The 10,210-nt window shown below is 43.5% G+C and overlaps 1 protein-coding gene across 1 annotated transcript; it reads right to left on the bottom strand.

Moving 5' to 3' along the window:
• Positions 1-477: 477 nt before the first annotated feature.
• Positions 478-2,660, bottom strand: LOC102759181 (magnesium transporter NIPA2-like). The gene is given in 3 exon segments (XM_015561646.1): positions 478-1,369; positions 1,612-1,958; positions 1,960-2,660. Coding segments are annotated over 3 exon segments (1,218 nt in total). The 5' UTR covers positions 2,185-2,660; the 3' UTR covers positions 478-723.
• Between the last annotated feature and the right edge of the window lie 7,550 nt (positions 2,661-10,210).

Genomic DNA, 10,210 nt, shown 5'->3' with positions numbered 1-10,210 from the left:
CTTTTCCACTAATGCTGAATCATCTGTGGTCAAACATATGCAAGCTTCAAGTACAACCCCCCAAAATATCTAGAATGGCTTAAGGCTTTTATGTTTCAAAATTTTGGTCCATTTTCTATTACTCTATTCATGATTGATAATCCCAGCATTAGAGGTCAGGTAATTGTCTCCATGTTTTCATTAGCTTCTTCATACTGATTAGTCCAAGGATACACAAGGAGGTTGTGATAAAATGGGAACCGAGGGTTTCAAATGATGGTTCACATTTCTTGAGAATTTCCCATGTGCCAGCCCAGTGCTAAGCACTTCACATGCATTCTTATTTAAACCTTACTGCAATCCCATGGGCTAGGCTTTATTTGATAGCTCTCTTTTCAGATCTGGAAACTCAGGTTTGCAGAGTTTGAGTAAGTGGTGGGGCCAGAATTCAAATTCATGTTTATCTGATTCCAGAAGCTGGGTTTTGTTTTGTTTTTTGTGAAAGAAATATTTTAATACTGCTACAATAATACAGTGTTAACAAAAATTGGCCAGGTACTGAGGTTATTTTAGTGAGCTACCATCATTTAAATATAAGAAAAGTAATTTCTTGGTCCAAATTAGTGAAACCTTAAAAAAGATTGTCTCTGGAGAGCATTATTTGAGAATACTGCTTTCCCCGACACATTCTGCTTCTCAAATTCACTTTATAACAACAATGATCAACTTTTGATTCTTGCTTTCTTAAAAAGCTGTCAGGTTTCCATTTCTTCAGGAGACATTCTCCCCAGTGTACTGTTCAAAACCACAGGTTAAACTTCCTTCGTTATTATTAAGAACTTCATACATGTTAGTGAGATTGCCGTTCATCGCTTTTTCATCTTTTCGGAAAGACACGGGAAGGCTGGCTAGGCTGAAGCTGATGTCTTTGAAGGCGTGCAGCAAGAAAATCCCCATGATGATGGTGCAGAAGCCACTCAAGGTGCCGATGATGTCGTCCACAGGCATGTCCTGCCACTTCTTAAAGAGAATAGCTGAGCAGGTCAGCACGGAGGTGGTGAAGACGTAGTAGATGGGGGTGACGAGGGAGGTGTTGAATATGTCCAGGGCCCTGTTCAGGTCGTTGATCTGCGTGCTCACACAGACCACGAGGCTCAACAGCAGGGCCCAGGCCAGGGGGTGCTGCAGCACAGGCTGGCCAGCAAACAGCTCTTTCATCGCTATGCCCAAGCCCTTCACACAGGAGACGGAAAACGCTCCGATCACAGAGCAGATCGTGATGTACACGAGAATGTTCGTCTGTCCATGGCGGGGTCCCACCACGAAGATTAGTATCAAGGACACAATGACCACAATGGTTGCAAAGACCTCAAAACCCGGATCCCCGAGCCTGTGTGACATCTCGTTTAACATCTCGATCTCCTCTTCCTTCTGCTCATGAATGACCATAACCGTGGCCTCGACCGGGAATTAAACCCTCAACCCCTCGATGTGCCGGCTGACGCTCTAACAACTGAACCACACCAGACAAAGCTTCAAGTTTGGATTAAAATTAAAAAATAAGTAAATTAAGGAGTAAAAAGGCAGTGAGACCAGTGAAGCTTTTCTTTGTTCTTACCCGGATCCCCGAGCTTGTGTGACATCTCGTTTAACGTCTCGATCTCCTCTTCCTTCTGCGCATGAATGACCATAACCCTGAAGCCCAGAATGCCCAGCAAGCACCCGATCTTCCCATGAAGATCCAGCCTTTCATTGAGGAAGTATGAAGACAGAGTGGCACTGACGAGGACGCTGAGCGCTCTCAGCAGAGACACGAGCGTGGCTGGGACAAAGGCGTAAGCAGCGAAGTTGGCCACCTCACCGGCTCCCCTGGAGAGCAGTCCGGCCCACCACAGCCATTCTTTAAGATATGCATGGCCACCTTGACCTGCTCTCGTGGAGCCTTTGCGGGCCGGTCGCAGAAGGCCTTTCTTTTTCAAAAATGAAGCTCTCTCCAGTGAAGATGCTGGAGCTCATAGCCAGGCCCAGGCCGATGCAGAAGTCATACTTCCCACCCCCGGGCTCATGGCGCTTGTGATTGAAGAGGCGCCTGGGAGTCACAGGGATCACAGGGATCACAGGACCGAGAGGCCGGTGCTGGAGGCGAGGAGGCGGTTTCCCAATCCCGCGGGCTGGCGACCACGCAGCGGCCTTCCCTCGGGTCATGGCCGCTCACACAGGCCGAGGGGGCCGACCTCCTCTGTGCTCGCGGGCCCAGCGCCTCCATCTCCGTCCAGTGGGAGGTGCGAGCATCCGGGGCTGCAGCCGAGCGCTAAGTCTCCTCCATGGGGAGCCCCGAGGGCAAGTAGCCCGGGACAAGCTCCTGTCCCGGCAACCGCCCGCCCGAACCAGGGACCGCGCCAAGCGGCAGAAGCTGGTTTTTAACAATTGAGCACATTGCATTGGCTAGATAATATTTTGCTAATCCAATGTTCTTTATGTTGTATAATTCAAGCATTAGCAATTGATTGAATACCACACCAGGAATTCTGGGGTTAGAAAAGACATCTGAAAGATTAGGGTCCCAGTTTCTTGGTCTTACTTTGCTGTCAGCAAACAAAGGCCCGTTGTTAATGTCTCCTGGAAGTAGATTTTTGAAGTGTAGAGAGACTTCCAAGAAGACACACCATCAGCCTGGCTGGGTTAGCTCAGTGGTTGAGCATCAGCCTATGAACCAGGAGGTCACGTTTGGATTCCCAGTCAGGTCACACGTGCAGGTCGTAGGCCGATCCCCAGTGTGGGGCGTGCAGGAGGCAGCCGATCAATGATTCTCTCTCGTCTCTATCTCTCTCTCCCTTCCCCTTCCTCTCTGAAATCAATAAAAATACATTTTTTTAAAAAAGAGATCATTTCATACGGCATTCAAACAAAGATCTGGGGTTTCCTTTGAAGAACCCTGCTCCTTTAGTCTGATCCATAGCAGGACGATGTTCCCAGGAAGAACAGAAGAGCATCTTTTTCAGGATCACTTTCTCCTCTTCACAGTTCTCTTAACACGTCTGTAACTGATGGTACACCCAAAATTTCTTAGGAAAGAGCCTGAAGAAATCCATTCGCACTTAAAGTCACTTATATCTTAGTGCAGTGGTTCTCAACCTTGGCTGCACATTAGAATCACCTGGGAATCTTTTTAAAATCCTGATTTCTGGGCCTCATCCTCCGGAAATTCTGCTTCTTTGTTATGGGGTGGGGCCACAACAATAGTAACAAAGAAACAGAATTTCTGGAGGCCCAGAAATCAGGATTTTAAAAAGATTCCCAGGTGATTCTAATGTGCAGCCAAGGTTGAGAACCACTGCACTAAGATATAAGTGAGTTTACATATCCTAATGTTACTCCTCATTCATTCTACAAGTATCGTTCATTACTAAGTACCTGACACCCTCCGTGCAGAGCACTGGGGATGGGAACTGAGAGAGACAGCTGTTCCCAAGGAGCTTTAGATCGGCTGTGAGACACAAACAAGTAAAAATACATCAAACACTACCCTAAGGCATTTGCACTATACTAGGACCCAATCTTATTTTAAAAGGTGGAAATTCTAAGGAAATTTCAGGGAGTGGTGGGTCCTGGGGAAGGCATTTGATGGCCTGTCTAGATGCTAATAAATCTCACGTTGTGAAATTAAGACTTTGGAAGAGAAGCAAGCTGAACCCTAAGTTAGGCAGTAGAACCAACGAGTACATCACAGCCCTATTATGTTATTGCGGCTGCCAATGACCTCGTGCTCAGAGATATCTCTCGCCCATATTGCTGCATCAGTTATGTCTGTCACAGGGAGCAAGCTGAGCTTGAGTTGTCTCTTTTCAGTTAAGTTTTTACTTGTTCATATGTGCATGTTTCTTGCCTGTGTGGAGAGGAATCAGACACTGCTGGGATACCACAGATACTACAGTGAACTAGAATGTTTGCCCTTAGAAGTTACAACTTTGCTTGGATATTGGAAAGCCCATTTTTAGTTCCTTCATGGGACTGAGAGTGTAGGGTCCTTCCATTTCCTGATGCAGTGCTCTGGACAGTCTCTGGGATCTTATGAGGATATTAATCTAGTTTACTTGTCTGCTTTCTTCCTGAAGAAAGGAAAATATTTTAATGGTACATGGACTTTAAAAGTATCTGTTCAAAACAAGTATGTTTTTAGAATCAGTATTTAGGGTAGTTAATGATATCCTTCTGAAAAACTTATGTCTTTGTGGTCTAGAGGCATGGTCAGGAAGACCCCTACTTCTTTTAGTAATTCCAAAAATGTGTTCTTTAGTAGCCTTTCTTTAAAGTAGTGGTCTGTGGTTAAATAAGTTTGGGAAAGACGGCACATTATCCTCCTCTCTTGGATATTTAAAGTAAAAATCAAGGTATTAAAAATTCAACAGTTTTAACGAGAAGTGGACTATCCAAAGGGAGACTTTGGCAACAGTCTTTAATGGAACTACCTTCCCTATATGAAGGTAGATTGCTCTTTAAGATGGTTATGATCTGCCGAACCGGTTTGGCTCAGTGGATAGAGCGTCGGCCTGCAGACTGAAGGGTCCCAGGTTCGATTCCGGTCAAGGGCATGTACCTTGGTTGCGGGCACATCCCCAGTAGGGGGCGTGCAGGAGGCAGCTGATTGATCTCTCTCATTGATGTTTCTAACTATCCCTCTCCCTTCTTCTCTGTAAAAAATCAATAAATTATATTTTTTAAAAAAGATGGTTATGATCACAAAGTAGGATTTTCAGTTACACTTAGGGATTAATGCATCTTGCAACACCTGAAATTTCAAGTCAGTTAATACTTCTTGAAGGTTAAAAAAAAAGTTTTCACGCCCAGCTGGCGTGGCTCAGTGGTTGAGCGTCAGCCTATGAACCAGGAGGTCATAGATCGGTTCCTGGTCAGGGCACATGCTTGAGTTGCGGGTTTGATCCCCAGTTGGGGGTGGATAGGAGGCAGCCAATCAGTGATTCTCTCTCATCATTGATGTTTCTGTCTCTCCCTCTCTCTTCCTCTCTGAAATGAATAAAAATATTTTTTAAAAGAAGTTTCCACATTTGCCGTTATGCTGATATCTATGTACGGCAACTGTATGCTGCACCTAAACTTAAAGGAGGTTTTGCCTATAGTTCAGAACCGAACTGCCCTGTCTAGCCTTAAAAATTAAAGCTAAGGAGTGTGTGTGTGTGTGTGTGTGTGTGTGTGTGTGTAAAGCTGCCTATATGACTAATTATTTCTATATCTGAGGAAGGTTTTTTAGTAATGGTGCTTTATACAATGGATGACTGATCTGGTTCTTGGTCCTATACATCTTGTACTATAAATACCTGACTGTTATATGCACTGAAAGAAGTTGGAAAACTAAGAGAACTCACTGATGGCAACTGCTGTACTTGAATTTTCTTTATTCTCCATCTTAAAGCATCCAACTTTTTATTCCATGTAAATTCATCTAAACGGCCTTCTAAAATAGGTCGTTAGACCACGAAAACGGTTCCAGGATTTTGGAATAATAAATGAGTATGGTGTAAGCATCTCATACTCTTCTTTCCTGAATGTTTCTGAATTCAGGGCAAGACTGAATAGTGTAAATAGTGTGTAGTGAATTCTAATGAAATACAACCATATGAGTATTGCTGGGATTTTTATCAATAAAATTAACTGTCAAAAGAACCAAATCAAGCAAAAAAATAAAAGCTCTTATGCTTTTGAGTGTCTTTTAGAATAAATCATACTCTGTGCTCGTAATGTGACATGCCCTTTACATGGTCCTGTTGAGCCCAGGTTGTAGTTCCGTGAGCCTTATCCCAGGCTATGTACTCGCTTCCTTTCTCCTGCCTTCTTTGGGGTCTTCTGTGCCCCAGGTTTGTCCTGTTGTCTTTTGTCTCTATGCCTTTATCTGTGTCCCTCCTCTCCTCAGTGTGGTTTTTAGTCCTTGTATGATTCTGATGAAAGAGCCATTTTACTTCTTTAGCGACCAACCTGGGACTTAACGATTTTATGCAACTTGGGATGTTTTGTTATGTTTTGATGCACTTGAAATGTTTTGGGGATAGCATGGATTCAAATGAGTTGTGAATTAAGCTTAAAGTGGAAGATGGAGACCCAAATTTCAACCTATTCTAATCTACCATTCTGTGAAAGGCATTTTTAAGATAATACATCTTTATAAGTGATAATTTGCATAGCCTTTACCATAAAGAAAAGACTTTCATATACATTACTTAAGTTTTTAGAGTCGCCTCATAGGGTGTCATTACCTCTATATAAAAGCCTAAGAGACCAGACAACCGGCCGGTAGCTATGATGTGCACTGACCACCAGGGGGCAGACAGGAGTTGCCCCCACCCCCCTTGTGGTCAGTGGGCTCCCATAGCAGGAGCGCCGCTCAGCTGACAGATGGGCACCAGACGTGGGGCTGATGGCTGGCAAGCACAGCTGTGGCTACGCGAGGGGCCAAGATCAGGCTCCTCCCTGGCCGCCTACTGCTTCGAGCACTACTACATCCCTTGAGGGGTCCCAGATTGCAAGAGGGCGCAGGCCAGGCTGAGGGACCCCACTGTTGCATTAATCCGTGCACTGGGCCTCTAGTTTATAGATAAGAAAGTTGTGACTTGGCAGTTTAGGTTTGGGCCACATGATACCAGTTTTTACAAACACTAAGTTGAATTTAAGAACATCTTTTTAGCTGGGTAAAAATTTGTACTTATGTTAAAATTGACTTGAAATGTAGAACCCTACCTTTTCCCTCCTTACAACTGTTTTCTGCATATTTACCTATGCGTTCTCTAGAACCTTACTAGTGCCTCCTACCCAGGTTATCAGAAATCCTGTGCAATTGTTCTTTGCAATAGAATACCACTTCGAGTTATCACAACCTGACTAAAGATCTGCCCTCACGTTCAAATTAAACAAACAAACCTCAACAGGAACAAACTAAACCCCAAATAGTACTGAACAGTCAGGTCACCACAGCGCTGAGCACACAGGAACGGGGGAGGGGGGTGATTTTAGGTGTTTTTCTTGGCAGCGGCTCAGAAGGAGTGACTCCCATGTTCCGGGAACAGCTAGCCCTTCTGAGACCAGAGTGATGGAGGAAAACAGTGCATTCAGGCATATGTGCATCCATCATACCTTCTTTGATAAAATATCTTCATTAATAACAAAAGTAATTCCCCACCTTGCATATACCTAGATATTAGAACTTGCGAGTTGAGGGAATGACCTACTTTATTCTCAGGTCAGAAGTCTTTTATTTCACCAATTTTTAATTGTGGGGCTATATATGAAATACAGGTTTGAAATAATGTATGGGGACCAAAGCAGTGTTCCTAATCTCCTCTGTTCCCTCTGGATAAACATACAAGTCTCACGGTCCCTGAAATGGGAACATAAAGCCAAGTATTTATCCACCAGCCAAGATCTTGCCACTTTATTTTTAGTTGTATTTTGCAGATAATTAGGGTTCTATTTTTGTTTTTTAAATACGAAATTATAATATTGAATATATATATTTTAAACTAAATGTGCCTCTCTGGAACTTCTGATATGTCCCTCTTAGGGGGAACTGCTGCCTTCCTCCTCCAGTTCCCCCACTTGAGAATCACTGACAAGAGCTTTAAATTTAATTCAGGGTAGGCTTTTCTATAATTAGATAATTAAAGCTCAATGAAAGGTCGGTCAATTGTTAAATTACTGCAAAAGTCAGGGAAAGGTGCATTTCTCTGCAGTTCAGCTCTTACCCTTTTTTTTTTTTTTTTTTTTTTTTGCTAAAAAGTAAATTGTATCAACAGTGTTCTGCATGTGTTCAGAAAGTCAAAATTTGTTCTTGTGACAAACTCAGGCTGGATCCAAAACCAAATTCTGAGATACATTTTATAAAAATAGGAAACTTCACTGTTCATTAAATGGAGATGTTTATTGACTTTTCTGGGTAGATAGGTAGTAAGGCCAAGTTGAATGGGTTAGTCTGGTGACTGCTTTTAGTAGTAAAACCTTTTTCATCTTGCTTAATTATCCTTTTGATTAGTTTTGACTTACTTCATGTTCCAGTTTTAAATAGCAGCATCTCAAAGGATTCACACTTGTCAGTGGTTGTTTTCAGTAAGTGTAGTATTCTACCTTACTGGTTGGTTAATCCAGGTTATCCAGCCAGGCCTCCTTTGCTGAGTGTGGTGTAAGTAGTGTGATGTGGTGTAAATAGCATATGTGTATACATTTAAAATATATATATTTTTATTGATTTCAGAGAGGAAGGGAGAGGGAGAGAGAGATAGAAACATCAGTGCACATCCCCCACTGAGGATTGAGCCCACAACTGGGCATGTACCCTGACTGGAAATCAAACCATGACCTCCTGGTTCATAGGTTGATGCTCAACCACTGAGCCACGCTGGCCAGGCTACGTGTATACATTTTTAAACAAATTGTTTTTTCCTGTTTTGGATTGCTTTCTTCAGGTATATATGAGATTACTGCTTCAAAGGGTATGAAAACTTACACATTGCCAACTTGTTCTTTAGAGAACTTGAATTGCTTTACTATGCCCCAGCAATGTACTGCTTCCTGAAGCCTTTAGAAGCAGCAAATGCTTCAGCAATTATTTATAATATCTGGGAATATAAGAGAACACATACCAGTGAATATATTAGAGTAAAACTTTGTTACCACAGGTGGAATACTAGGAAGGCCTGAGATTATCTTAGTCCTTCCAGGGGTGGGCAAACTTTCTGACTTGAGGGCCACAATGGGTTCTTAAACTGGACCGGAGGGCCGGAACAAAAGCATGGATGGAGTGTTTGTGTGAACTAATATAAATTCAAAGTAAACATCATTACATAAAAGGGTACGGTCTTTTTTTTTAAATTTTATTCATTTCAAATGGGCCGGATCTGGCCCGCGGGCCGTAGTTTGCCCACGGCTGCCCTAGATTCTCTCTCTCTCCACACGCTGGCAGGTGGGACACACCCTTTCCTCTGCTCTCTCAGCACAGGTGTTGATCAAGGCCTTTCTTGGGGTTGGGAGTGGTATTGGAGATGAACCTTTTGGAGACTGAGCCATGAATTCTTCATGACTTCCAGGTGGCATTTTATCCTCTAGAATCTAGATGCAAGCATGTCAGACTCGCAGCTGGCAGGCCGCATACCTCAAGGCATGTGGCCCGCTGGCCGCGAATTTGACATGCTTGTGAGAGGCTCAGTCTGCAAGAGTAGTCCGTCTCATTCTCGCCCTGTGCTGTGATTGCCTCACCTCCTCTGGACTGAAGTCTGTTGACAACAGTTTACTAATTCATCTAAGTGTATGTAAAATTATTTTTGCTTCAATTGATTTTTAAAAAGAGATATAGAAATCATTCAATTTATTGAGCACAAACTCAGTGTATTAAGGGCCATGTAAGAAAGAAATGAATTTGACTTATTCCATATTCTGGAGAGGTTATGAGGGGAGACAGAATGCTATGCACACAACTCTAAAGCAGCATGCTGCCTATGTTAAATGCAGCGTAATAGGACGACTTTAGAGGAAGGCGAAGTGGCTTCTGAGGGAGCTGCCCAGGGAAGGCTTCACGGAGGTAGCTTTTGGGTGAGGCTTTAAAGGATGGGTAGACTGTCCTCAGCAGATTCAGCAGAAAAAGGTATTCCATGGGAGGGTGCGGGACCTGGGCAAGGGCCAGTGAAGGCTAAGAATGATTAATGTTTTACCGTGTTTTACGATGTGGTTTATGTGAACTTGTTTGTTTGTTTGGTTAATCCTCACCGAAGGATATTTTTTCCATTTATTTTTAGAGAGAGTGGAAGGAAGGGAGGAGGAGAGAGAGAAACATAGATGTAAGAGAGAGACATCAATGGGTTCCCTCCCTCACGCACGCTGACTAGGGCCAGACATGCCCTGGACCGGGAATCAAACCTGGGACCCTTCGGTGTGTGGGGCAGTGCTCTAGCCACTGAGAACTCTGGCCAGGGGTATGTTATCTTGTTTGATCTATTCAACGATCCTATGATATAACTGCTATACGGTCCTCGTGTTTCAGATGGGCAACTGAGCCTAGTAAGTAGCAGGGCTCGATTTGAATTTAAGTCTCTGGCATCAGGACCCAGGTTCTTTATGTTGGACTACACACTAGGCTCATTAAGTGAATGACAAGGAGTTTGGAGACTATCTAGGGGAAAGTCACAGGAGTTAAGTCTGGAAGAGGATGGGGAGCTGAGGAATGGAAGGTTTG

The sequence above is a fragment of the Myotis davidii genome, unplaced genomic scaffold (assembly GCF_000327345.1).
Source record: "Myotis davidii unplaced genomic scaffold, ASM32734v1 scaffold196, whole genome shotgun sequence".
NCBI classification, from domain to species: Eukaryota; Metazoa; Chordata; class Mammalia; order Chiroptera; family Vespertilionidae; genus Myotis; species Myotis davidii.
This window is presented reverse-complemented; position numbering and strand designations above follow the sequence as displayed.